This window comes from Centruroides vittatus, unplaced genomic scaffold, assembly GCF_030686945.1.
Source record: "Centruroides vittatus isolate TY-2023 unplaced genomic scaffold, ASM3068694v2 contig_745, whole genome shotgun sequence".
In the NCBI taxonomy this organism is placed as follows: domain Eukaryota; kingdom Metazoa; phylum Arthropoda; class Arachnida; order Scorpiones; family Buthidae; genus Centruroides; species Centruroides vittatus.
In genome coordinates, this window is record NW_027122481.1 from 135,158 (window position 1) to 160,206 (window position 25,049).

A 25,049-nucleotide genomic window follows, 5' to 3' on the forward strand; every position below is an offset into this window, starting at 1 on the left:
CCACGGTCGTCTTGTTGTCTGTCCGCCTGTCTTTCGTTAATCTCGAGAATTGAGTTAGATAGAAGAAAGACGAGTCCAGACAGTGAAATCTTAGTGACAGAAGGCACCGATTAACTATGTAAGTATTCTGGTATGCACCGTCAGACTGCATATATAATCGGGGCTTCCTGCCCTGAGCTGTCCATATCTTGTCACGACTTTATCTATCTTATTCGTTCTCGAATTCGAAAAAGACAGACAGCGACGGTGAACAATGGGCATTTATAAATCTGCAATTTGTTGAAATTGTAGTTCAATTATTATAAGCGAAATGACAAACATAAAAGTAATCAGTAAAATCTCAATATTCATACCTATTGTCCTGTATAATATATTTCGTATATTAGTATAAATAATATGTATTTCACACAGGAAATCTTATTGTGAAAGATGACTTCGCGCGTGATATTTTAAACCTTTGAACGAACAGAATTTCTTACCACAAACATCACATTCCATAACGTTTAAATCGGTATTCATTTTCATATGTCTATTTAAAAAAGTCTGTGTCCGAAATGTCTTATTGCAAACTTTGCATTCATACCTTCCTCCCGGCGGATGAGCAGTCTTTTTATGAGTTTCGAATTCAACTTTTGATGTAAATTTCCTTATACAAAAATCACAACGGAAGTGTATCTGACCATTGTAAGCAAATAGATGCTGCTCCAAATCAAAACTATTTCCGTAAGCTCTGTTTACAGATATTACATTGATAAAGTAACCGTTTGGAGTGTATTTCTGAACAAGAAAACTGTAAATGCAGTTTCAGTTTAATATCTGTTTTAAATCTGCGTTTACAATGGCTGCAAAAATGCTCCTTTCTTTGGTGAGCGGGTTGATGCCTTAAGAGGTGAAATTTAGTTTTAAAACCCTTCTTACATACCTCACAAACGTAACGTAACGTACGATTGACTTTATTGTGAGAACTTTGGTGATTTTTCAACGCAGAAGTTGATATAAAACGTCTGTTACACACCTCACAAATATACGGTTTTATGCCAGAATGAATTCTCTGATGACGGATTAAATAGGCTTTACAGGAAAGCTCCTTTTTACAAATATTACATTTTTCAATATGGGTTTTCTTATGAGCTTCCAGCATATTTTTAGTTTCGAATGACTTACGACAATAACTGCAATAAAACATGTTCTGATGTTGAGCAATGCGATGTTTGTTAACACTACTTTTGCGTCTAAATCCTGTTTTACATACGTCACAAAAATACTTACCTTCGTGAGTTTTTTTATGTTGTCTCAAAGAGAATTCTGTTTTAAAATACTTGTTACATATCTGACAACAGTACTTGCATTCATCGGTATGTATAAGAACGTGTGCTCTTAAACACTTTTTTGTCTTAAAACTTTTGTTACATATTTGACAAGAATAGTTACGTTCATCACTGTGCGTTTTATGATGCATTTTTAAAATGGTTTTTGTTTTATAATCCTTATCACAAATATCGCATTTAAAAGGTCGATCTTCACTATGACTAACTTGGTGTCTTGTTAATAACGGTTTCGTTTGAAATTCCTTTTTACATATCTTACAACAATAAGATTCTTGGTGAAGTGTTCTGTGATGCCTCTCTAAATGGCCCTTTGAAGTAAGTAGCTTATCGCAGATGTCACATTGAAAATGTTTCCGCTCAGATACTTTACGATTTTTTGATGATGATGGCAAACGATGTATTTTATGATCAATTTCGATTTGTTTTTCGGTGTTGTGTTCTTTCAAGTGTCTTCTCAGTAAAAATTGCCAGGAAAATTTCTGATTGCAGGTTGTGCAGTTAAATGGTTTCTTTCCAATATGAAAGAACAAATGCGTTTGTAGTATTGTCTTGTTTACAAAAGTCTGTTTACATAAATCGCATTTGTGATTTTGTTTAGAGTGAGATGACCGCGTTGCTCTGAAGTATTTCCTTTTAATCTTTCTTTCAATTTTGTTGTGTTTTCTAATTGAAGGGATGAATTTCGTCTTGTTTGCATTACATTTATTCTCCTTTTGTCTTTTTGAATTGTGCTCAATATCGTATTGCTCACTTTCTTCTTTCTTCTTAACTGAAATTTAAAAGTTAAATACGATATTTACACGAACTGTTTCAAACTACACGCACATTTAATATTTTAACCTTTTCGAAACTTCAATCACAAAATATTATTAACTATTTTAGTGGTTGAAGGTCCAGGAGGTAGACTGATAATGGAGGTCGGGTCTATCTCCAGTATGGTCAGACTTCCCTAAAAACTAAGTTTTTTCTTATTTTATAATAGGTAAAAATATAACAAGTTTTTTTAAACAAAACATGATTCTACGCATGGTGCCACCAAAATTTTAAATGTTACATTGCGCTAATATTAGCCTATATGTAAAGTCTGATCTTCAAAAAAGGATTTAACAAGTAAACTTGTAACATGTTACTTACTTTGTACGTTCTTGTCATTTCTGTCGGGAATGAAGAATTCGTTCTTGACAGGCTAAAGAAAACAGAAAAAACCATGTTATATATGAAAATAATTACGTAAATCATAACGCATTGTTGTGCATTAAAAAAATGCCTTAAAACTAAATTATTTCTTACATATTTTGTTGAAATTAATTATTCTTTTTTTGGTTTGGTTTACGGTTGTATAAGGGAATGCACCATGTGGGCAATCTGCTGAAAGGGGGATCTTCCTGGAAGTACTTTCTATGGGCAACTGGCCCCTATTAGGTGTTGCAAAAGTGAAGAAACCCGGAAAACTCTACTTGATCAGCACATTTACCAAAAAAAAAAAACACATAATCAACTGTGTTCAGTGATTTTATCCACTAGGCAACTTATTAGACCAGTGGTTCCCAAATAAAAATTTGAGGTTTTACAATAAAATCCGTTGAGTATAGTGATATATGAATGTGTCAATGCAATTTGGGTTATAAGGAGTAATTGTTATAGTCTAGGATAGATCATGTATGACGATACGAGGACTTCCTCCGAGACTATACACGTGCTACAGTTATTTATAGCTTCATAAACAGTATAAACCGATTTAACGATAACGGAACCACTGAAATCATGATATATTGTTTGACAAGTAACACCTTCAACCCAGAGCCGTAACTAGGGTATGGCCAATGTGGCCTTCGCCATAGGCGCCGATTTAATAAACGCGTCAACGAGAAGGTTTCAGAATAATACGTATTCAAAATTAATAACACAAAAGAAACTTTTATATCTATATTTATATAGTATTTATGATCTGTAATTTCTACGAACATATATTTCAAAAATAAACCGCCATTTTTTTTTTTGTTATTTAAATATATAAATTCTTTCTTTATCCTCGCCATTTTCCATGTTTATACGGGATCCGCGTTTCCTTCTCTAATGCGTTTCTTCCATTTTTCCCTATCAAGGGCTTCTTCTCTCTTAAGTCCTCTCTAGTTCAAGTCTTCTTTCCAATGCATCTTTGGTCTTCTTCTTTTGGAAAAGAAAAAAATTTATATATTTCAATTTGTTAACAATTATAACAAATTGAAATATGTAAATATGAATATGATATTTTATCAACAATAGTTCACTTCCGAGAACTTCTTTGCAGTAAATACGACCGCACGTATTTATCTATATTGTTACGATAGGTTCGGTGTTTACATCGCATGTGCTATTAATGAAAGAACAAAAGGCCAAGTATTGTATTTAAGTACAAAAATCTAAAACGAATTTATTTTTTTACTAGCATCTAAAGTTCGAAATAAAATTATAAATAATATAAACACAGCAAAATATTTTAGCATAATAATTGATAGTACTCCTTATATATCTTATAAAGAACAAGTATGCCAGATTATCAGATATGTCAAAATTGAAAATGAAGTGGTAACTATCGAAGAGAGATTTGTTGATTTTGTACTATCAAAATGTAAAACGGGACAAGGACTAGCAATTGAAGTTTTGGATAAGTTAAAAAGTGATGGTTTAGATTTTAAAAACATAAGAGGGCAAAGAAACGATAACGGAGCAAACATGGCCGGAATATATTGATATAATGGCATGCAAGCGCATGTAGCACGATTAAACGATCTTGCCAAATTTGTTCCTTAGCTTAATTTAATTGGAGTGCACGCAGCAAGCATTACCGTGGAGATGATTTCATTGTTTTGGAATAATCCAGAAATTGTTTAATTTTTTGCTTCTTCTACCCGAAGATGGGAAAAAATTACAACATTACTAAAGACAACACTTAAAGGACATAGCGACACGAGATGGTGCTCTAAAATCACGTTCAGTAGATAGAAGTTGAATAGATTACACCCCATGGAATTTCGGGACTTTTAGTATATATCTGAACACAAGGGGCCGAGACGAGTTCAACGGTATCGTCGTAGAATGCATTGTTAAAGGCAAGAAATCGTAAATATGATAACTTTCTTATTGTTCGTCTACGGTCCAAAAGTAGGGTATCGTTGAACTCGTCTCGGTTTCCTGAACTCAGGGAACAGAGACGTTCAAGGACGATATTGTAGGTATTTGAGTTTTTAAATGGAAAAATTTGGTTACCATGCCATTAGTAGATTTTAAAAAGCTGTAGCCCATTGTTGCATTGTATATAGTGCAATTGGACGCTTTTAAAGTCAAGCAAAAATAATATTTAAAAATTTGATATCTTTACACCATTTACAAATATTACAGGGAATAGTCAAGTGGGATCTCTGAGTCTTATCCCGACATCAGTATTGCATTAAGGATAATGCTTACTCTGCCCGTGACTGCTGCTTAAGGTGAGAGAAGTTTCGGTAAATTGAAAATCATTAAGAACTATTTACGTTCTACAATGTCCCAAGACAGATTGATTAGTTTCGAAAATGATATTTTAAAGAAACTGATTTTGAGGACGTTATAGATGAATTTGTGACTGTTATTCAAAAGATATTAGTTAATATTGTGAACGTTCATCAATCTGATATGTTAATTATAAACTTTTATTTTTTATGTTTATTACTAAGTAATTATTATTTTTGTTTTGTTACCGGTAACATACCAATAAAGGGTTAAATATTTATTTAATTTTGACAGTTAAAAGTGATATTATTTACTTCATAACAATGTTGATAAGCGGCCGTATATATGTTGGAGTCATTTGCGTGTGTAACAAAGTGAAATCGATGATAGTCAAAAAAAGGTTATTTATAAAGATATATTTTAAATTATTTACCGTATACGTAGTTGAAAAATTTATTGAACGTCACTAGATAATTTTTTTTAATAACAAATATTAAAAAGGCGCCATTTTTATTTTTTGGCCGTAGGCGTCCAAAATCCTAGTTACGGCTCTGCTTCAACCAGTAATCCCCAAACTTTTTCGAGGGTGGTAGCGCCCACTTTAGGAATCACTGCTTTGTAAGCTGATGAGGGATACTTGTACCCGGAATGCATCCTTTCCTAAATATGAAGGTGATTATTAAAGACTATTTTTTTTGTAAAAGATATATCTATTTTTAGGTCAGCCTTGGTGTAATAAGCCCTCCAAATTGTTAAAATCCTATTTATTAGGTTATCTAACTCTATCTAAATACATTGACTTCGTGTCAATTGTCTATTTTACTTTTGTCGACAACCTCACAAACGGATGTTTCTATAATAAAAATGTTCATATGGTTATAGGCCATCTGTTTACTATTATCGGTCTTTCGATGAATCTCAAAAATATAATTTTAGTCGCTTACAAATCCGAGGGCTGACTCGATCCCGTTGCCATTTTCATTTCATTTAGGGTTTCTCATTTCCCGGTCTTTGCTTGATTTCGGGAAAAAGTGAACTGTTTCCCGGGATAGAATCTATTATTTTTAAGATATACAAAATATCTTGAAATCAAATGATATAATTATTTTTCATTTTTAAAGTAATTTAATACGCAACCTCAAAAATCATATTAATAATGCTGTGTAAGATATATAATATATTAAAAATTACCTTTTAATTACGTAGAAATTTTCACGAATAGAAAAAATTATTGAAGTTTGCTGGAATCTGCATACAACAATAACAACAATAAAAAAAAGAATTCTTTGAATTGAGTTGAAAATTTTAAAAAATGAACTTAGACCAAAGTTCAAACTTAGAAGGAAATTTTCGATTTTTAAATAAAACATAATACAAAATTTTATTGTAAATTTTTATAAGATTTTAAAAAGGAAAGATGGTCAATACTCCGATCACTCAATCTGGTTATTATTTTAATAATGAAAAGTCCGGCTACCGAGAATTCTGTAGCAATTGTTTGTAGCAAGTTTCGTGGAATTTGTCACCCTGCACTCCCTTTCGCTAAGTATGTGAACCTCGATCAGGTGTCAGGCGGGTGACATAACTTATGACCTTTATGTAAACACTTGTCCACTTCCCCGCGCACTTTCTTTCCTGTTTTCGAATGGATTAGACGTAGAAATAAACTTTCTTTGTTAAATGTTAACTCTGATTTGACTGAATCATTTGCATTAGTCCAACAATCGGTTATGGGCCCAGAGAACGCAGAAAACGCAGGAAACGTTTAAAGAACAAGTCACCCAAGTGATATCTTGTTTCCGAGTAAGGCTTCCGAAGAAAAATACTGAGAGAACAAAGAAAGATGGCCGAGAAAGCTAAAGGATTGAGTTCAATACCCAAGTTAAATGGATCGAACTACCTAATATGGAAATATATAATAAAGAATCTATTAGAAGGTCAAGATCTGATGCACGTACTCGAAAGACCCAAACCAGAAATTCCTGGAGAAACAGCCACTCCCGAAGACAAAGCAGCCTACGATACATGGCGGAAGAAGAACAGCGAAGCTCTTAGAATCATCACATGCACAATGGAAGAACACGAGGTTAGTCTAATTTTGAATCTAAGCGTTGCACGCGATGTTTGGGAAGACCTAGAACGAAGATACGAAGGTCGATTAGACACTAAACGAAAAATGTGTCGATCAAAGCTCTCGAAATTAAAAATGGAGAGGGACGAAAACTGGAAGGAATATATTAGAAGGGCTCGCGAACTAAATGAAGAAGCCAAAATGGTAAATTTAGGAATGGAAGAAACGGAATTGATAACTTTAATAACCGACGGACTGCCCCCTAAATTTCATGATATTGCCCGAAAACTCGAAAGCATAAAGGACGCGACGATGAACGACCTAGAATACGCCTTCCAAAAGGAAGAAGACAGAGCAAGCATTTCTCGATCCAACGAACGCGAATCAGCTTTTCGTTCAAGATCCCAAAAGGGCAAATACGTAAAAGAGAAAGGATGTTTTACTTGTGGAAAATTCGGACACAAATCTTCAGCATGCTGGTATAACCCAGAAAACTCACAGAAACACGAACAGAAAACCGACCGATATCGAAATTGCACGCGTGACGTCGGAACAAAAGCGAGAAGAGAGAAATCGGAAACCAAAGTCAGATACGTCGATGCTAAGCCTACTCGGGAAAGAGCTTGGTTCACGCGAGACGAAAGAGCCAACAAAGACAAAGAAGAAGAATGGGTAATCGACTCCGCTGCTACATCACACATGACATCAAATAAAAACTGGATCAAAGACATAAATCCGGACACACGAAGTATTCGAGTAGCCAGTAAAGACCACATATATGCCAACGGAAAGGGAACGGTGATGGAAGACAATATGCCCATAGTATTAAAAGACGTCCTATATGTTCCAAAGCTAGATGGACACCTCCTCTCTGTAAACAAATTGGTTGAAGATGACTACACAATCATTCTTGATAAAACAGGAGGAAAAATCATTTCCAAAAACAACGAACAGATAGCGAAAGCGATCCGAAAAAATGGCTTTTTTATTCTAGAGGCTGATGAAAGAAATTCCGCTAAACAAGCCATCACTAATGAGCTAGAGAGGAATGAAAAATTTCTATGGCATAGGAGACTAGGACACGTAAATGAAACATACCTCGACATAATGAAAAGACAAAACTTACTTAGAGGACTCGACTACAAGGAGACAAAAATGGTCCAATGCCAAATATGCATACAGGCCAAACACTCTAGAAAACCGTTCAAAGAAACTAAGGGTAATAAGACGAAACACCCCCTAGAACTGATCCACATAGATCTAGTAGGGCCGATGCCTGTCGAATCGCTCACCGGCGATAGATACATGATGACGATAGTAGACGACTATAGCCGAAAAATATTCACAAATTTCCTAACATCAAAGGATGAGACAGCCGATATGCTAGAACTCTTTATAAAAACGATGCAAAACAAAACAAACAACAAAATAAAAAGCATCAGAACGGACAACGGCACGGAATTCGTAAGCCGAGAATTCATTCGTATATGCAACGAACATGGAATACAACATCAGTTAACAACAACATATTCACCGCAAAGCAACGGAATCGCCGAAAGGGCAAATAGAACAATTCTCGAAGGGACAAGGGCTTTACTAGTAGAAAGTCAATTACCGAAAATCTTTTGGGCCGAAGCCGCACGAACGGCGACGTACCTAAAGAACTGCACACCCACCAAACTAGAAAAGGGTGCATCCCCCGAGGAACTATTCTCTGGAAATAAACCCTCAGCATCACATTTACGAGTATTCGGATGTCTAGCATACGCATGGACCCCAAAGGTAAAACGAGACAAGCTAGAGCCGAAATCGAGACCAGTCATATTTGTAGGATACTCCAGAATCAGACGAGCATACAGGGTATACGACCCAAAAACGAATAAGGTGGAGGAAACCAGGGACATTAAATTCATTGAACATCGATTGGGAAGCAAATTGTTAAACAGCTCAGACGGGGAAACTAGTAAAGAAAAACAAACATATCAATGGATAGAGATAGATCTAGGCGATATGAACGAAAACAACGGCCTCACACCCATCAGTACAGAAAGGATAAGGGACGACGATATACTCAATGAGGAAACCGACACAAATGAAGAACCCAACCTTAACCAAAGTGAAGACACCAATATTCAAATGCCTAGAAGATCAGATAGAATCAGAGAACAAATCCAACGAGGAATCAGACCAAACTACGACGAAAATTTCTCAGATACAGACGAATGGAGTGATACGGATGTGGTAAATATGACGCAAGATTTCACACCAAATACCTTCGAAGAAGCAACTACTTGCCGAGAACAAAAATCATGGTGGAAAGCCATGAAAGATGAATATCAATCACTAATAAGACACAGAGTATGGGACCTAGTAGATAGAGAACCGAACACTAATGTCATAAAATCAAAATGGGTATACAAAAACAAAATGAACCCGGATGGATCTATAAATACGAAAAAGGCCCGACTAGTAGCCCTGGGATGTTCTCAAAAGTATGGAATAAATTACAAAGAAACATTTTCACCTGTAATGAAATTAGAAACGCTAAGAATCCTGTTAGTGACGGCAATACAAAAGAATTGGAAGATAAGTCAATATGATGTTAAAACAGCCTACTTGCATAGCAATTTAGACGAATGCATATATATGGAACAACCGATGGGATTCGTTAGAGAAGGAAAAGAATCAAAAATATGCAAATTAAATCGCTCCATCTATGGCTTAAAACAGGCTGGAAGAGCCTGGTTCAGGACGATTACTGAACACCTGTGCCAAAACGGGTTCGAACAATTAAAAGCAGACCCCTGCGCGTTTAAATACCAAGCAGATGGAAACACCCTATACTTAGGATTACATGTTGATGACATGGTAACAATATCCTCGAATAAGCGAATCGAACACGAAGCCATGGGAAAAATTGCGAAATATTTCGACTTAGTTAACCTAGGGAACCCTAAATGCGTTTTAGGAATAGAAATAACGAAATCCGAAGATGGAATAAAACTGACGCAACAGAGACAAATAAAAGAGATACTTAGAAAATTCAAAATGGAGGATTGTAAGCCAGTAAACACACCCATGGATCCCAACCAACGATTAGACGACAGTGAAGGATCACCGTGTGGAAATAAGAAACATTTCCAAGAAATTTTGGGAAGCGTGATGTATGTCAGTTTAACAACGAGACCCGATTTGTGCCAGCCGATCAGCGAACTGTCACAATACGCACAAAATCCGAAGGAAATACATGTCCAAGCAGCGAAACGACTGATACGATATTTAAAAGGAACCCAAACTAAGGGAATCGTATACAAACGTGACCAAAACACCAACTTAATCGGATACGCAGATGCTAATTGGAAAGACGGAAATGCAGGTCAACGTTCGAATAGCGGATACCTTTTTCTACTAGGACAGAACCTCTTATCATGGAAATGCAAGAAGCAAAATCAAACGGCGTTATCAACATGCGAAAGTGAATTGACGGCATTAACCGAGGCTACGAGAGAATCATCATGGCTACAAATGATCCTAAATGAATTAGAAGAGAAAGGTTCTAACCAAACAACCACGATTTATAGCGATAACCAGGCTGCGATTAGTCTGATCAACAACGGAAGTCCTAACTACAAGACGAAACATGTAGTAAGAAAAATAGCCTATGTACACGAAAACGTTAGATCAGGTAATGTTGTTATTAAATACATCCCAACGGAAGAAATGGCGGCAGATTTTTTGACAAAACCATTAAACGCGTTTAAATTGAAAATCTGTTTAGACAGAATCAATGTGAAATAAACATTGTATTAAGTGAGAATAAATGTAAGCACGAAACTTCCCCAAAAAGGGGGGATTTGTAGCAATTGTTTGTAGCAAGTTTCGTGGAATTTGTTGTCACCCTGCACTCCCTTTCGCTAAGTATGTGAACCTCGATCAGGTGTCAGGCGGGTGACATAACTTATGACCTTTATGTAAACACTTGTCCACTTCCCCGCGCACTTTCTTTCCTGTTTTCGAATGGATTAGACGTAGAAATAAACTTTCTTTGTTAAATGTTAACTCTGATTTGACTGAATCATTTGCATTAGTCCAACAAATTCCCTTTCCGAGTCAATTGATGTGAGTGGAATCGTCTTTAATGCATTTAAGAGGTGGAAAAACAGATAACATCTCTCTTTCCACCTGTAGCCTTGGAGGATTTCTAGTTCGTTTTCGAGATTGTAGTACTTCTTTCATTCGCTAGTATTCTTGATTTGTCTACCGCAACTGTTCTAATAGCAACATCGGCCCAAATACTTATGGCCCAATAATTCGGCAGTTCGTTCGGCTTTAATAAATCAGGTTTGTGAAGAAAAACTTCATACTTGCAGACTTCGTACTCGTTTGTTTCCTTGCCCAATTTCCACAATTTGGCGTTACGCAGTTATTGGAGCTACTGGGCATGGTTAAAAATTAGGACAACTTACGTACTATTATTTCAGATATTACAGGTTCTGACAAGTAAAGAATTTTTCAGAGTCCTGTCACAAATAAGCTACATATTGATTATTGGCCATTTGTGACTAGGGATTGCAATTGCTGGATCCCACATCCAGCAGTCCAACTGGATCCAGCGCATTCTTCGGCCTGCTGCATCCAGCAACAGGTGCTAAATCCAGCGCTGCGGATCCGCAAATACTCAGTTAACTTTCTAAATAATGGAGCAAAAGTCTACATTGTCGCGTTGCCGCTTTGCTAACCACTAGACTGCTACTAATTACTTACTCACTACTTTACTAACACTAATAATTAAATTACTTATAAATAAACTATACTTTAATCAATCCAGCAAAATTTAATAAATTAATAACGTACTCAATCGCTTATAACGATCTTCCTCAGTTACAAAAGAATACATTAACTATAGAACATAAAATGTGTATGGAATAAATATAAAAAGAATAGTGCTTAATTACATCCCATTTTTAAACAAGATACATAGCTGCCAGGTCTAATAATTTTCTATTGTATACCGACGTAATCCCACTGTTTTCAAACTTTTAAGAAACGATAAAAAGAAGAAAGATCGGAATTCAACAGAATATGAACGGGTACATATATTCGATGCCTTTACACAACCAACGTTTCAATTCCAAGCTTGTTTATGTGGGAGCAACAATGCGCAGTTTAAAACAAAGGCTCTAGAGCACAGATATACAATCAGTAAAAACCTTGACAATACTGCGCTGGCATCATACGCAAGACAGAAAGATGTTAACGTCCATTGGGATCAAGCGGCAAATATAAAAACGACGACGAATAAGCAAACGGTCAAACATCTTGAGAGATTGGAAATCTGCAAGGCGCACACGACAACTGGTTGTACAAACCATAGAGATGGGGGCTCATTGTCTACCGTGCGGAGATCCTTTTACATTAATTAATGTTTTTAACGGACAATGCTGGTTTCGTTGTTATATCTTATATATATATTTTTCCGCTATTTATTTTGTTTATCTATATATATAAAAACGAATGTATGTCTGTGTGTGTGTGTGTGTGTGTGTGTTTGTCCTTCATGCATTACCACACCATTTATCCGATTGCCATGAAACTTCGGGAAGTTGTTTAATACACTCCCGCGAAGGTTTGTGGCATATGTGAAGACCACCATTTCTCCCCTTTCAAAAATATATTTATATATGGATTAAGGCTTTTATGTCCAACAACAGATGGCGCTAACTTCCGACGACCTAAGTTTGCTTTTCTGTGAGGCATTATGCTTTTCTGTGAGAATGGACTATAGCAGATCATTTTCTATCTATCTATATAAATAAAATATAACGTTTGTTTGTTCATACCATTTCCTTTGAAATTTTGACACAACGTTGCATTCTAATACGCACGTGTTTTTATATAATATACATGTCGAAATTCCCCCCACTGAGGGGAGATGGGCAGGATTATGGCTTACCGTGAAGTACTCGGCTTCTATTATACTATTTTACATGCGGTTTTTTGCGTTTCTGATTGCGTTTTAATAGGTTACGTCAACAGAATATACACTAAAAAGGGATTTTTCGATATTCCCCAGCGGGGAGAGGGACAGGATTAAGGCTTATTGTGAAGAACTCGGCTTTTATTATACTATTTTAGATGCGTTTTTGGTTGCGTTTTAATAGGGTACGTCAAGAGAATGTACACTAAGAAGAGATTTTTTGAAATTCCCCCCACGGGGGAAGTGTTATACATTTATAATAGATACATTTTGAGCCACAAAAACGCGTGGCCGGGTCAGCTAGTTTATCTATATTTTGTTTGTTTGGGCGTTTTCCGTTAATTTTTGTATTTATTCCGAACACGTTTTATGTTCTATATTTAATGTTCTATTTTTTTGTAACTGTAAACGTTATTATTTTATTAAATTTTGCTGGATTCATAAAGGTGTAGTTTATTTAACTTATTCTACTTCCAGTACATAGTTTTATATACTTATAAATAACTACAGACTAATATATAAAGCCTATATAAGAAAACTGGTAAGACTGATAGCCACTGATTATCCGTCCTTATGTGAGAATCGGTGGTTAAGAATCAAGGCTTAACCCGCTATCCGACAACGGGGAGGTGAGTCCCGCTCACGTGGTCAGTGGATGGCAGTTTAGGAGGGCAAAAATCGAGTGGGAGGTCGCGGATAAGTCGATGAAGCGTCGGCGATACACGAGTAATCACTCTCGCATAATTAATCAAATAAATTTAATAACAACATTAACTAAGTGGTTACATAAACGAGTGATACAAGGCAAAACGTTGGAAGAGGAGCGTCGGCGTCCGCGACATTCCAGAGATCTAATCCTCTTTCAATTTCCGATTATATAAAACTAACTCGCGGTCAATTGAGGGGGGGAGAGAGAGGTCTTAAGTAACTAAAGCTAAATTTACCTCGTTGCTTGGCTTCGTTTAGGTGTGTTGGTTGGACGGAGTTGACCAGGTCTTGTCAGTTGCTTGGACGCCGCCCGGGCAATCGGGTGTGCGCCCATTTTATACTAATTTCGAGGGGCAAGAACTGTCAAATAGTTGAAGATTAATATGGACACCTGTCAGCTGTGCCGGGTCCATATCCAGCCGTCACGGATTGTTACAGACATATTCTTTGGTCGAATTGTTGACGTTGGTGTCTTGAAGGTGAAATATTATGACATAAATTCCTGTGAATTTGACAGTTCTTTCCTATTAATTATCGTAAGGTTTGACAATAATTTCTCAATTTCGCCGACTGACTCTAGGTTGTTTATATTAACATCGTGTTAATCGACAGACAGTCTATAATCGACGGTCGAAACTTTCTCTTCGGGTTAAATGTCACAGACAAAAGTGATAAATTCGATCCCCGATAGCTTCAACTACGCAATAACGAACGCAAAAGAAACATCAATGCACGACCCTTTGTCACCTCCTTTTGCTGCACGTGGCACGTGTCTGTAGACACCTGCACGCTTACTCAAAACCACATAATATTCATCGACTCTTCTGTCGCTGTGAACTATCTCCCTTTTTCCTTACTAATTACTGGTGTTGTGGGGAGAACGATAGTAAAACAACAACAAAAAGGGGCCAGAATATCACACTTACATTATTATAATATATTAATATAAATTAATTAGTAGAATTACCTTTGCTATTATTTAACTTATAATTATAATGTAATCTTTAATTAAACATTTAAAGTTAATTATCACTATCAAGTGTTAAACCGAACCAAAGTTAAGTTTACTATCTAAATGTGTAAGAAGTTTTACTGATTTATAGTAACCAGTCTAAATAATAAAAGTCTCTTACGTATTTTTAAAAAATGTTTTATTTCTTTAAAAAACCATAAATTTCTGGGTAGATAGATAGACAGATAACACTTTATTGCACTAAAAATACATCCACGCTGGATCCGCGCTGGATCCAGCTGGAATGATTTCAATCCAGCAAAAATCCAGCTGGATTGAAAACATTGCTGGATTGCAATCCCTATTTGTGACATGCCATAACCAGCAAAAATTTAAAAAACTAATAAATAGGTTTAAAATTAATAAATACAAATGTATTTTGACATTTTATGAGTTAATTATATTTTGTATTTGCAAAATCTGCTCAACTTTAACACAAAATAAAAAAAAAAAAAAAGTGAACTTTTAGGAAATTTGAGGATTTACCCGAATGAGAAGAATTTCTCGAGTTAAAAAGACAACCGGGATCCCAGGATTCTGTTTGAGAAACCATATACAGAATACACCTTGATTTACAGTATAATTGTATAAAATTGGTTATATTTACCTCTGCTTTCAATAATTCAAAAAAACTAATCTACAAATTTAAGTTATAAAATGTGTAAAATATTTTATAGTTTCTATCACTAACCTTTAAATCTTCGTATTCATCTGGTAGATAAACTCCTTTACAATCTTCAGTTTTTACGTTAAAATTCAATCTTTTCAAAACGACTTTACATTCTGATTTTATGCCCTGTTTAATGTCACATTTCTCCTCTTTTATTTCCTCTTTCTTATAATCTGTATAGGAATTTAAAAAGTATTTTTATTATAAAAATTCTAAGCGAAGAATTGAAATAAATAAATAAAATTAACTTTAGTTTTAATTATTTAGAAGATTATCTTTCTCTTCTGGAGTTAAAAGACAAAATGACTAAATTAAAGAATAAACTAAATTTTTAATTAAAAACAAAGTGAATTCTATCACACTTCGATTTCTAAAATACTTAAATTGAGATTTTTTCTGTTCTAGAATGCTGATAAATTGAACTGACTGCCTTAATGAAGTACAAATATTGATAATATTAAAATGCATATTTATTTTCATGTACACCGTATATAAATTGTAATGTCTATGAATTCATATTCATGTTTTAACTATTCCTTTAATCACTAGAAACATATATTTATTATGTTAAAAGCATTAAGTCTCTTACCTATTTCACTGTTATAACCGAAATTAGTCCAACAACTGGAACAGTTTGTGTTATTTGTTAAAATTGAATTTTCATAAATATTTATCTGTGACGATTAAAAACTTATGTTACATTATTACATAAGTTAAATTTTACATAAGAATGAATAAATAAATAATATTGAAATCGAAACATAAAATTCCATTTAACTCATAAATTCCTTCAAAATAATAATACTTCATCTGCATTACTTGTGATTGTTTTATTATAAAAATTCGATTACTTGGTTAAAATCTGGAGCATACTCATACCAAATGAATAGGTAAAAATGACAGCTTATCAGTTATTAAACCTTAGAATACAACATCTTACCCTCTCTACTTATAAAATGTTGAATTCTTTCTCTGTTAAAAGCACATTTCTTCACTCAAAATGATCCAAAATTTGAATAAATTCTTTGTATATTATTCTCCCGCCCCATTCGTATAATATAAAACATACAAAATATTTATTTCGACTAGTTCTTATTAACTATTTAATTGTTCATAGTTTGAAGTTTAGCCTATTCACAAAAATATAACATTTTCGAGAATTTCTAAAAATATAACATTTAATTGTATTTTTCTGTTGTAATTAAAATAAGTTCTGCTATGGCTTATACTGTAATAAATGTGACATTTAGGACATGTCCATAAATTACATGCGCATTTTTCTTGACACTTTTACTCCCTCTATCTCATTATTTCAGTTTGTCAAAGTTTCCGTAATGTTTCTCCTCTTCAATAAATCTCCCCCGTTAAATCTTACTTCACGTATAATAATTACAATAAGTAGAAACAAAACACAAGAAATTTTGAAATAAATCTAATAAAATGAATAAACTGTATAAAATTTAATGAAATAAACGGACGTTCACTAAAGGTCAACTCCTCCCCTCCCTCCCCTTCAGTTCCCGATGAAGTCACTTCACATGGGGCCTTCTTACTTAATTTGCCTTGACCCATGAACTTATAACCCACCACTGTTCATTTGTCTGTTTTAACGATTCAAATAGGTCAATCGACTCAATTGTAGTATTTATAATTATTCATTGTAATTCAGGTTTAAAAATCGTTTGTATCGACGTCAGTTTTTAATCATATTTTAATTTAAAAAATCACGTAACTACGGTTAATCCTCCGGTAGAAAAGTTTACTATTTTCACTCTGTTATCAGATTTAAAAAGAACAGACGAACAGAGGTTTATAACGGGAATCTACAGGTCTGAAATTTGAATATTCCAGCCTAGTTCATATCGTAAGTGAAGTCAGGCAAATGATAACGAATAAGTTGTAAAAAAGTCCTGGAGACAACTGTCTCACTAATATCTATTTGACAGTTTTTATATGTAGACATGATGGACCCTTTCGGGTTTGGCTAACATTTCTTTCATCAAAATTTTTCCTCGTAGACAAAATTTATTTTAAAATTTTGGAAGGGGTAATGTAAACGTAGAAAAGTTTGCAAATGACGCTTTAAAACGATACTAGAGTCATATAGAAAAGTACATTTTACTCACCTGTGTATATTTATGGTCTAATGGTTGAGATTTAATTCTTCTACAGAACTCTTTGTTATCCGTATTTAATTCTTTCTTGCAATTCTTTAAAATTTCAAACTTCTCATCACCTCGATTAAATGTAAATTGTGAATATTCATTTTCTGGCTCTACTTTTATCTTCATTTTCTCAGTTTAAAATGTTTTTCATTTGTCAACAATCTGTTTTCAATGGAACTGCCGAGTTTGAGTTTACATTTGCCTAAATAAATAAATAAATGAAATTTATATAATAGGAAACATCTCTTCTAGTTAAATAGTGTTTCATCAATCAACGTCAATTAATAAATATCCATATTAATTTTACTCGAGTGTTTGAATGAGTAAGGGTCGAGTTATAAACTCTGTAACGTAACCGTATTCGTATGAATATTAGAGACATCATTAATAGAAATATTAAAACAACATTCCATTCTAAATATGGATTAAAATCAGCATATAATAACGTATGATAATGCGATAAATAACTGATAATAATTCTGCTCTGCTTTTAAATGGCCTAATCGGCATCTTATGTTACGTTTCTACCAACTTGTCAAAGTTTCGTCGGTTGCTTCCGGCACAACTTCCGATTGTATATCGACTGAGGGCGACTTAGCGCATGCGCAGTTGGTCAATTGTCCGTATCCCTACCGTAAAAGTTTGATCGATCCAAACTTTTCTTACGGATACGATACGGAGTTTATAACTCGACCCTAAGGGCTATTTCACACTGACCGACTGCTCCAACCAGAGTACAAGATATTTAACTTTTTAAGTGTGTCCGAGTGGAACGACCCGACCCGTCTGTCGACGGACAGCTGTTGCCATGGCGACACGACTTGGGAGTCGAACCAGTCGGCCATTGTATGAAAGATCCCTAACATAGACAGGTAAGTAAACTCAGTGTTTTCGCGCTGTAGCAGTAAAAAATGGTGCACAGTCAAAGTTAATAGAAGAAAGTCAAGAGGTAGCACGTCATAGTTTGTAGATACGAAACCCACGTAATATATGATAAACAAATATTATTTCTAGAACCCACCTCGTTTTCATCACTCGTCTGGCGCCAAGACGCGTTTCTATCAGCCAATAACAGTTCGTCTGGTAGTCACGTGAGAAAATACAACCACGTGGTGTTTTAATAGCGGAAAGTTCGACGCGGTTAACCGAGATAACAGAATAAAGAGGAAAGGATAATAAATTTGACAAATTCTACACAAATAATCATATATAATCTAATTCAAAGAACGAAACAATTGAATCTTACTCGAAATAGTATTCTTTATCGAGAGATTTTAATCGAGGAATAAGCCTATTTTGTACACCAGTTCGTTCTCGATGCAAGAAAATATCTCTAATCCAAAATCTTCTTTCGAATCTTCGACGAAATCTTCTAGCTAAATAAAACAAGCCGTACAAAACAAAATTTGTAAACAGGTGGATAGCGGCAGTGCCGGTATCGTTCGCCATCTTGAATACCGAACGCATGCGCCGAAATGATTCGAGTGAAGATTTTGGATCAGAGATATCATATTGGCAAGAATCTAGCCGAGATATTTTGTTGGATCGATAAAGAACTAATGTGCAAAATAGGCTAATTCTTCGATTGAGATCTGTGGATAAGGATTACTATTTCGACTAAGATTCGCTTGTTTTTTCCTTTGAATTAAATTATATATGATTATTAGTATAGAATATGTCTTAAATTTATTATCCTTTCCTCTTTATTCCAATGTCAGTCATCTCAGTTAACCGCATCGTTCTTTCTGTCATTAAAACACCACGCGATTGTATTTTCGCACGTGACTACCAGACGAATCGTTATTGGCCGATAGAAACGCATCATGGCGAACTTAATGACGAATTTACTCGTTACTAAAATTTGTAAGTTTTATAAATTTCATCCCTACCCTGAGGAATTAAGGTTTTTCCATTTTATAATTTTTAAAATTATAAAACATTTTAAAAATTAAATATGATAACAGATAGCGCCAGCAAAGTTACTGGTTTATCCTTTGGAATTTCCCTTTCGAATGGAGATACAGAGAGAGTTCACATAATAACTTAAATATAATATACCCGTAATGTTTTCATAATTAGTTTTTAAACCGGAGATATTTGTCTTCGTCATCGAATTTTTTTTTCCGGAGGTTTAGGAATTTTAGCGGCTACTCTGTCTTTGTTTCACACAGGCGACAAGTTGTACACAGCAGACTCCAAGGAACTATCCTGGGTGAGGATGACCTCATTTTTAAGCCCAGGACTCCTCCAAAATCTGTGTACTGTTGTAGACCGTGAATACGGGAACATTTTAAAAATTTACTAAAGTGTTTTAATTTAAGCACCGTAAGGTGTTCAGCATTCCGTTACTGTAAAACAACAGAGAAAAGCATCGTTATAGTGTTAATTAATAACTTTAGAACTTGGGATTGGAACTTTACTGACACAAGTAAGTTTTTCAAATTTTCCAATTATTATATTATTTTTGACAAGACTATGTCTTGTTTTTAAAATCGTACTGCCGGCCTGTGTTACTAGCTTAGAGGTATAAAGGAGTATATATATATAGGTAAGAGTAAGGGGTTGGCGGGGAGGGGTAATTTTTACCGGCATAACAAAAACGCAGAACACGTGGTCGAAGGTCAACATGGACATCACGGACAATGTAGGACGCAATCCAGACCAATTCCTCCTAGCAACGATACGTGCCGCGTACAGATTGTAGCCACGCCACTAAAGACGTTATATTAAAGTTGTCGTTACATTGGATGACATTATAACAGGGATTAAATTGTATATTGTTTGTGCAAAATAAAAAAAATAAAGATAATTAAGATAAAAATAAATAAAAACAAACATATAAATTTTTGTTTTTTGTTTTATAATTCCCGCAATTTGTTCAAATAAATTTTCGGACAGTTAACGTTAATTATTTTACTTATTAGTGTACTTTTTATTAATACTTAGTTTATTTTTAGAAAGGGCTCCGCAATATCAGAATTGCCCCGGGCCCCGCAAAAGCTAGGGGCGGCCCTGCCAATTAAAACTGTCGAAACAAGATTTCTACTAGTGATGTTACGAATATTCGGTTACTACCCGGTATTCGGCCTTTTACAAAATTAAGCACTAAAACAAAATTTTAGTGCTTAATTAAAGAGTTAAAAATATCGATTGCAAATAAAATAACTTATAAGTTATAACTTACATCTAAATACTAACAACTGCCGAATCGTATCGGGCTATTTACGGCTATTACATAAATTATAAACCAATTTGGCACTAGAGATAGACGTTAGGTGCCATCTCATATTAACTTTAATAATTATAATTTAATTAATTAATTTAAATAATTTAGACCTACTGGAAGAAAAAATCGTAGTGGCAGCGGGCCAATAGAGAGCAGGGTGCGCGATCTTTGCCATAATTTTTGCGCGCCAATTTTTGTACGTGCGTTAATCAAGCCGAATAGTTTGGCCGAATATTCGGCCATTCGGCCACTCTCCTAGCCGAATATTCGGTATTCGGCTGAGGTCGAATATACTATTCGTTACATCACTAATTTCTACTCTTTCAATACGTGTGGGAAGTTGGACTGTTTAGCGCAGCCGTCCCTAAAAGGGGGCGCAACGCCCCCTGTAAATCTAGTGAGGCGAAAAGAAGCAAGTGGGCGACAGGGGGCACTGGAGGTAGAGAATTGGACGGTGACCGTAAGCTAGTGTTTCTCAACCTCTAACGAATCGTCGCCCCTTCCAATAAAACTGTTACGTAGTATCGTCCCTTTCACTTCGAAAAAAATTTTGTTGGGTTTATTAGTTTATTTGATAATTATATACTTTGTAAAAAATTAAACATTTATTTACTCAGAATACATATTAGATTTTAATATAATTAACAAAATTAAAAAACAAGTGTAAACAAATTTAACAAATATAATCAAATATAACACTTTTTATTGAATATAAAATGTTTAAATATACAGAAAAATTATTGTTAGTGCGAACCTTGAGGCTGATGAAGTTGAGTCAATTTGTTTATCTTTGGTTCGAAATTTGCACCTCTTGTGTTAATTGTAACCGATTTCTTTGTTTGGACGGTACAAAAAGGGTTAATGTCCCTGGTTTCCTCCACCTTATTCGTTTTTGGGTCGTATACCCTGTATGCTCGTCTGATTCTGGAGTATCCTACAAATATGACTGGTCTCGATTTCGGCTCTAGCTTGTCTCGTTTTACCTTTGGGGTCCATGCGTATGCTAGACATCCGAATACTCGTAAATGTGATGCTGAGGGTTTATTTCCAGAGATTTGTTCCTCGGGGGATGCACCCTTTTCTAGTTTGGTGGGTGTGCAGTTCTTTAGGTACGTCGCCGTTCGTGCGGCTTCGGCCCAAAAGATTTTCGGTAATTGACTTTCTACTAGTAAAGCCCTTGTTCCTTCGAGAATTGTTCTATTTGCCCTTTCGGCGATTCCGTTGCTTTGCGGTGAATATGTTGTTGTTAACTGATGTTGTATTCCATGTTCGTTGCATATACGAATGAATTCTCGGCTTACGAATTCCGTGCCGTTGTCCGTTCTGATGCTTTTTATTTTGTTGTTTGTTTTGTTTTGCATCGTTTTTATAAAGAGTTCTAGCATATCGGCTGTCTCATCCTTTGATGTTAGGAAATTTGTGAATATTTTTCGGCTATAGTCGTCTACTATCGTCATCATGTATCTATCGCCGGTGAGCGATTCGACAGGCATCGGCCCTACTAGATCTATGTGGATCAGTTCTAGGGGGTGTTTCGTCTTATTACCCTTAGTTTCTTTGAACGGTTTTCTAGAGTGTTTGGCCTGTATGCATATTTGGCATTGGACCATTTTTGTCTCCTTGTAGTCGAGTCCTCTAAGCAAGTTTTGTCTTTTCATTATGTCGAGGTATGTTTCATTTACGTGTCCTAGTCTCCTATGCCATAGAAATTTTTCATTCCTCTCTAGCTCATTAGTGATGGCTTGTTTAGCGGAATATCTTTCATCAGCCTCTAGAATAAAAAAGCCATTTTTTCGGATCGCTTTCGCTATCTGTTCGTTGTTTTTGGAAATGATTTTTCCTCCTGTTTTATCAAGAATGATTGTGTAGTCATCTTCAACCAATTTGTTTACAGAGAGGAGGTGTCCATCTAGCTTTGGAACATATAGGACGTCTTTTAATACTATGGGCATATTGTCTTCCATCACCGTTCCCTTTCCGTTGGCATATATGTGGTCTTTACTGGCTACTCGAATACTTCGTGTGTCCGGATTTATGTCTTTGATCCAGTTTTTATTTGATGTCATGTGTGATGTAGCAGCGGAGTCGATTACCCATTCTTCTTCTTTGTCTTTGTTGGCTCTTTCGTCTCGCGTGAACCAAGCTCTTTCCCGAGTAGGCTTAGCATCGACGTATCTGACTTTGGTTTCCGATTTCTCTCTTCTCGCTTTTGTTCCGACGTCACGCGTGCAATTTCGATATCGGTCGGTTTTCTGTTCGTGTTTCTGTGAGTTTTCTGGGTTATACCAGCATGCTGAAGATTTGTGTCCGAATTTTCCACAAGTAAAACATCCTTTCTCTTTTACGTATTTGCCCTTTTGGGATCTTGAACGAAAAGCTGATTCGCGTTCGTTGGATCGAGAAATGCTTGCTCTGTCTTCTTCCTTTTGGAAGGCGTATTCTAGGTCGTTCATCGTCGCGTCCTTTATGCTTTCGAGTTTTCGGGCAGTATCATGAAATTTAGGGGGCAGTCCGTCGGTTATTAAAGTTATCAATTCCGTTTCTTCCATTCCTAAATTTACCATTTTGGCTTCTTCATTTAGTTCGCGAGCCCTTCTAATATATTCTTTCCAGTTTTCGTCTCTCTCCATTTTTAATTTCGAGAGCTTTGATCGACACATTTTTCGTTTAGTGTCTAATCGACCTTCGTATCTTCGTTCTAGGTCTTCCCAAACATCGCGTGCAACGCTTAGATTCAAAATTAGACTAACCTCGTGTTCTTCCATTGTGCGTGTGATGATTCTAAGAGCTTCGCTGTTCTTCTTCCGCCATGTATCGTAGGCTGCTTTGTCTTCGGGAGTGGCTGTTTCTCCAGGAATTTCTGGTTTGGGTCTTTCGAGTACGTGCATCAGATCTTGACCTTCTAATAGATTCTTTATTATATATTTCCATATTAGGTAGTTCGATCCATTTAACTTGGGTATTGAACTCAATCCTTTAGCTTTCTCGGCCATCTTTCTTTGTTCTCTCAGTATTTTTCTTCGGAAGCCTTACTCGGAAACAAGATATCACTTGGGTGACTTGTTCTTTAAACGTTTCCTGCGTTTTCTGCGTTCTCTGGGCCCATAACCGATTGTTGGACTAATGCAAATGATTCAGTCAAATCAGAGTTAACATTTAACAAAGAAAGTTTATTTCTACGTCTAATCCATTCGAAAACAGGAAAGAAAGTGCCCGGGAAAGTGGACGAGTGTTTACATAAAGGTCATAAGTTATGTCACCCGCCTGACACCTGATCGAGGTTCACATACTTAGAGAAAGGGAGTGCAGGGTGACAACAAATTCCACGAAACTTGCTACAAACAATTGCTACAACATCATTTTTCGCCCCCTAAAATATAAATTATTACTAATCGCCCCCCAACATGAAAAAATCGCCAACCTGGGGGCGATATCGCCCCCGTTGAGAAACACTGCCGTAGGCAAAGGTTGGAGTCACTGACGATCTTTTTCTTAGCTCTTAATACGGGTGTGAAGGAACATTGCGTTTAAATGATTTCCAGATTTGGAGAACAATGTACGGTAAAGACACAAAGTGTGAATTTCATAGAAAAGTTTTCCTAAGAATATTTCGAAGTCTTTCTCACACAAGTAAAAATGGGTAGCCCTCTTAGTGCCCACTGGGCGGAAAGAGTTACAAGAAAAAAAAAAAGTAAAAATGGGTTAAGGATCGTTGGTGTATATTAACAGAAAAGCAAGTTTTTCGTTTAATTTCGTATGTTTTACAACAATAGGGGAAAATATCGAACAAATGTAACAAACTTTTATTAAAAGTAAGTCATGAACTCTGGATCCTATAAAAATGATTTTAATGTCCAAAAGATAATCAAATTTGTATTAATTTTCATATTTTTAGTAGTGTTATTTATTTATTTTATAAATTTACTTGCTTTTTATTTTATTTTATTTTTTTTTTAGTTTATCTTTTAATTATAAGAGAGTTAACATTGAACTATCAGGCTACGTAGTCAGGAACAAATCTATATAGGAACTAATAAGACTGTTCTGGTCCCTGGAAAACCTAGATCCGCCCCTGTACCTAGTATAATTTAAACCGGAAAATTTTTTGGTATTAACGATATGATTAAATATTTCATTTTTAGTCTCTTTCTATAAACATTTATAGATGGGTTTTATGAACAACACTATTAGCCATGTAACAAGTGATTTTGTAGCGACGAAGTGTCACGTGTGCTAGACACGTGTCACTATTCTAGTTTCTTCCATCAACCCTGAAAGTGCACACTTTGTTTATTGCTTTAACGGGAACAATAGTAGTGAGTTTACGGTCTTTCTTTATTGCTTGCTCTAAATTACGAATGAACATTTATTTATTAATTAATTCTTTGATTGAATACAGATTGTTGGCATACGAGAATATC

General features: G+C 35.3%; 2 protein-coding genes across 2 annotated transcripts in view; one reads left to right on the top strand and one right to left on the bottom strand.

Annotated features, from left to right (window-relative positions):
* Positions 1–25,049, top strand: part of LOC136981135 (zinc finger protein 271-like) — a 213,592-nt gene that overhangs the window by 111,624 nt on the left and 76,919 nt on the right.
* LOC136981134 (zinc finger protein 28-like) lies at positions 459–16,172 on the bottom strand. Its single transcript, XM_067277412.1, has 5 exons — positions 16,158–16,172; positions 15,827–15,911; positions 15,259–15,410; positions 2,463–2,514; positions 459–2,097 (listed from the first exon to the last, which is right to left on the bottom strand). Exons 1-5 carry the CDS (start codon positions 16,170–16,172, stop codon positions 716–718), a joined length of 1,686 nt encoding a protein of 561 aa, XP_067133513.1. The 3' UTR covers positions 459–715.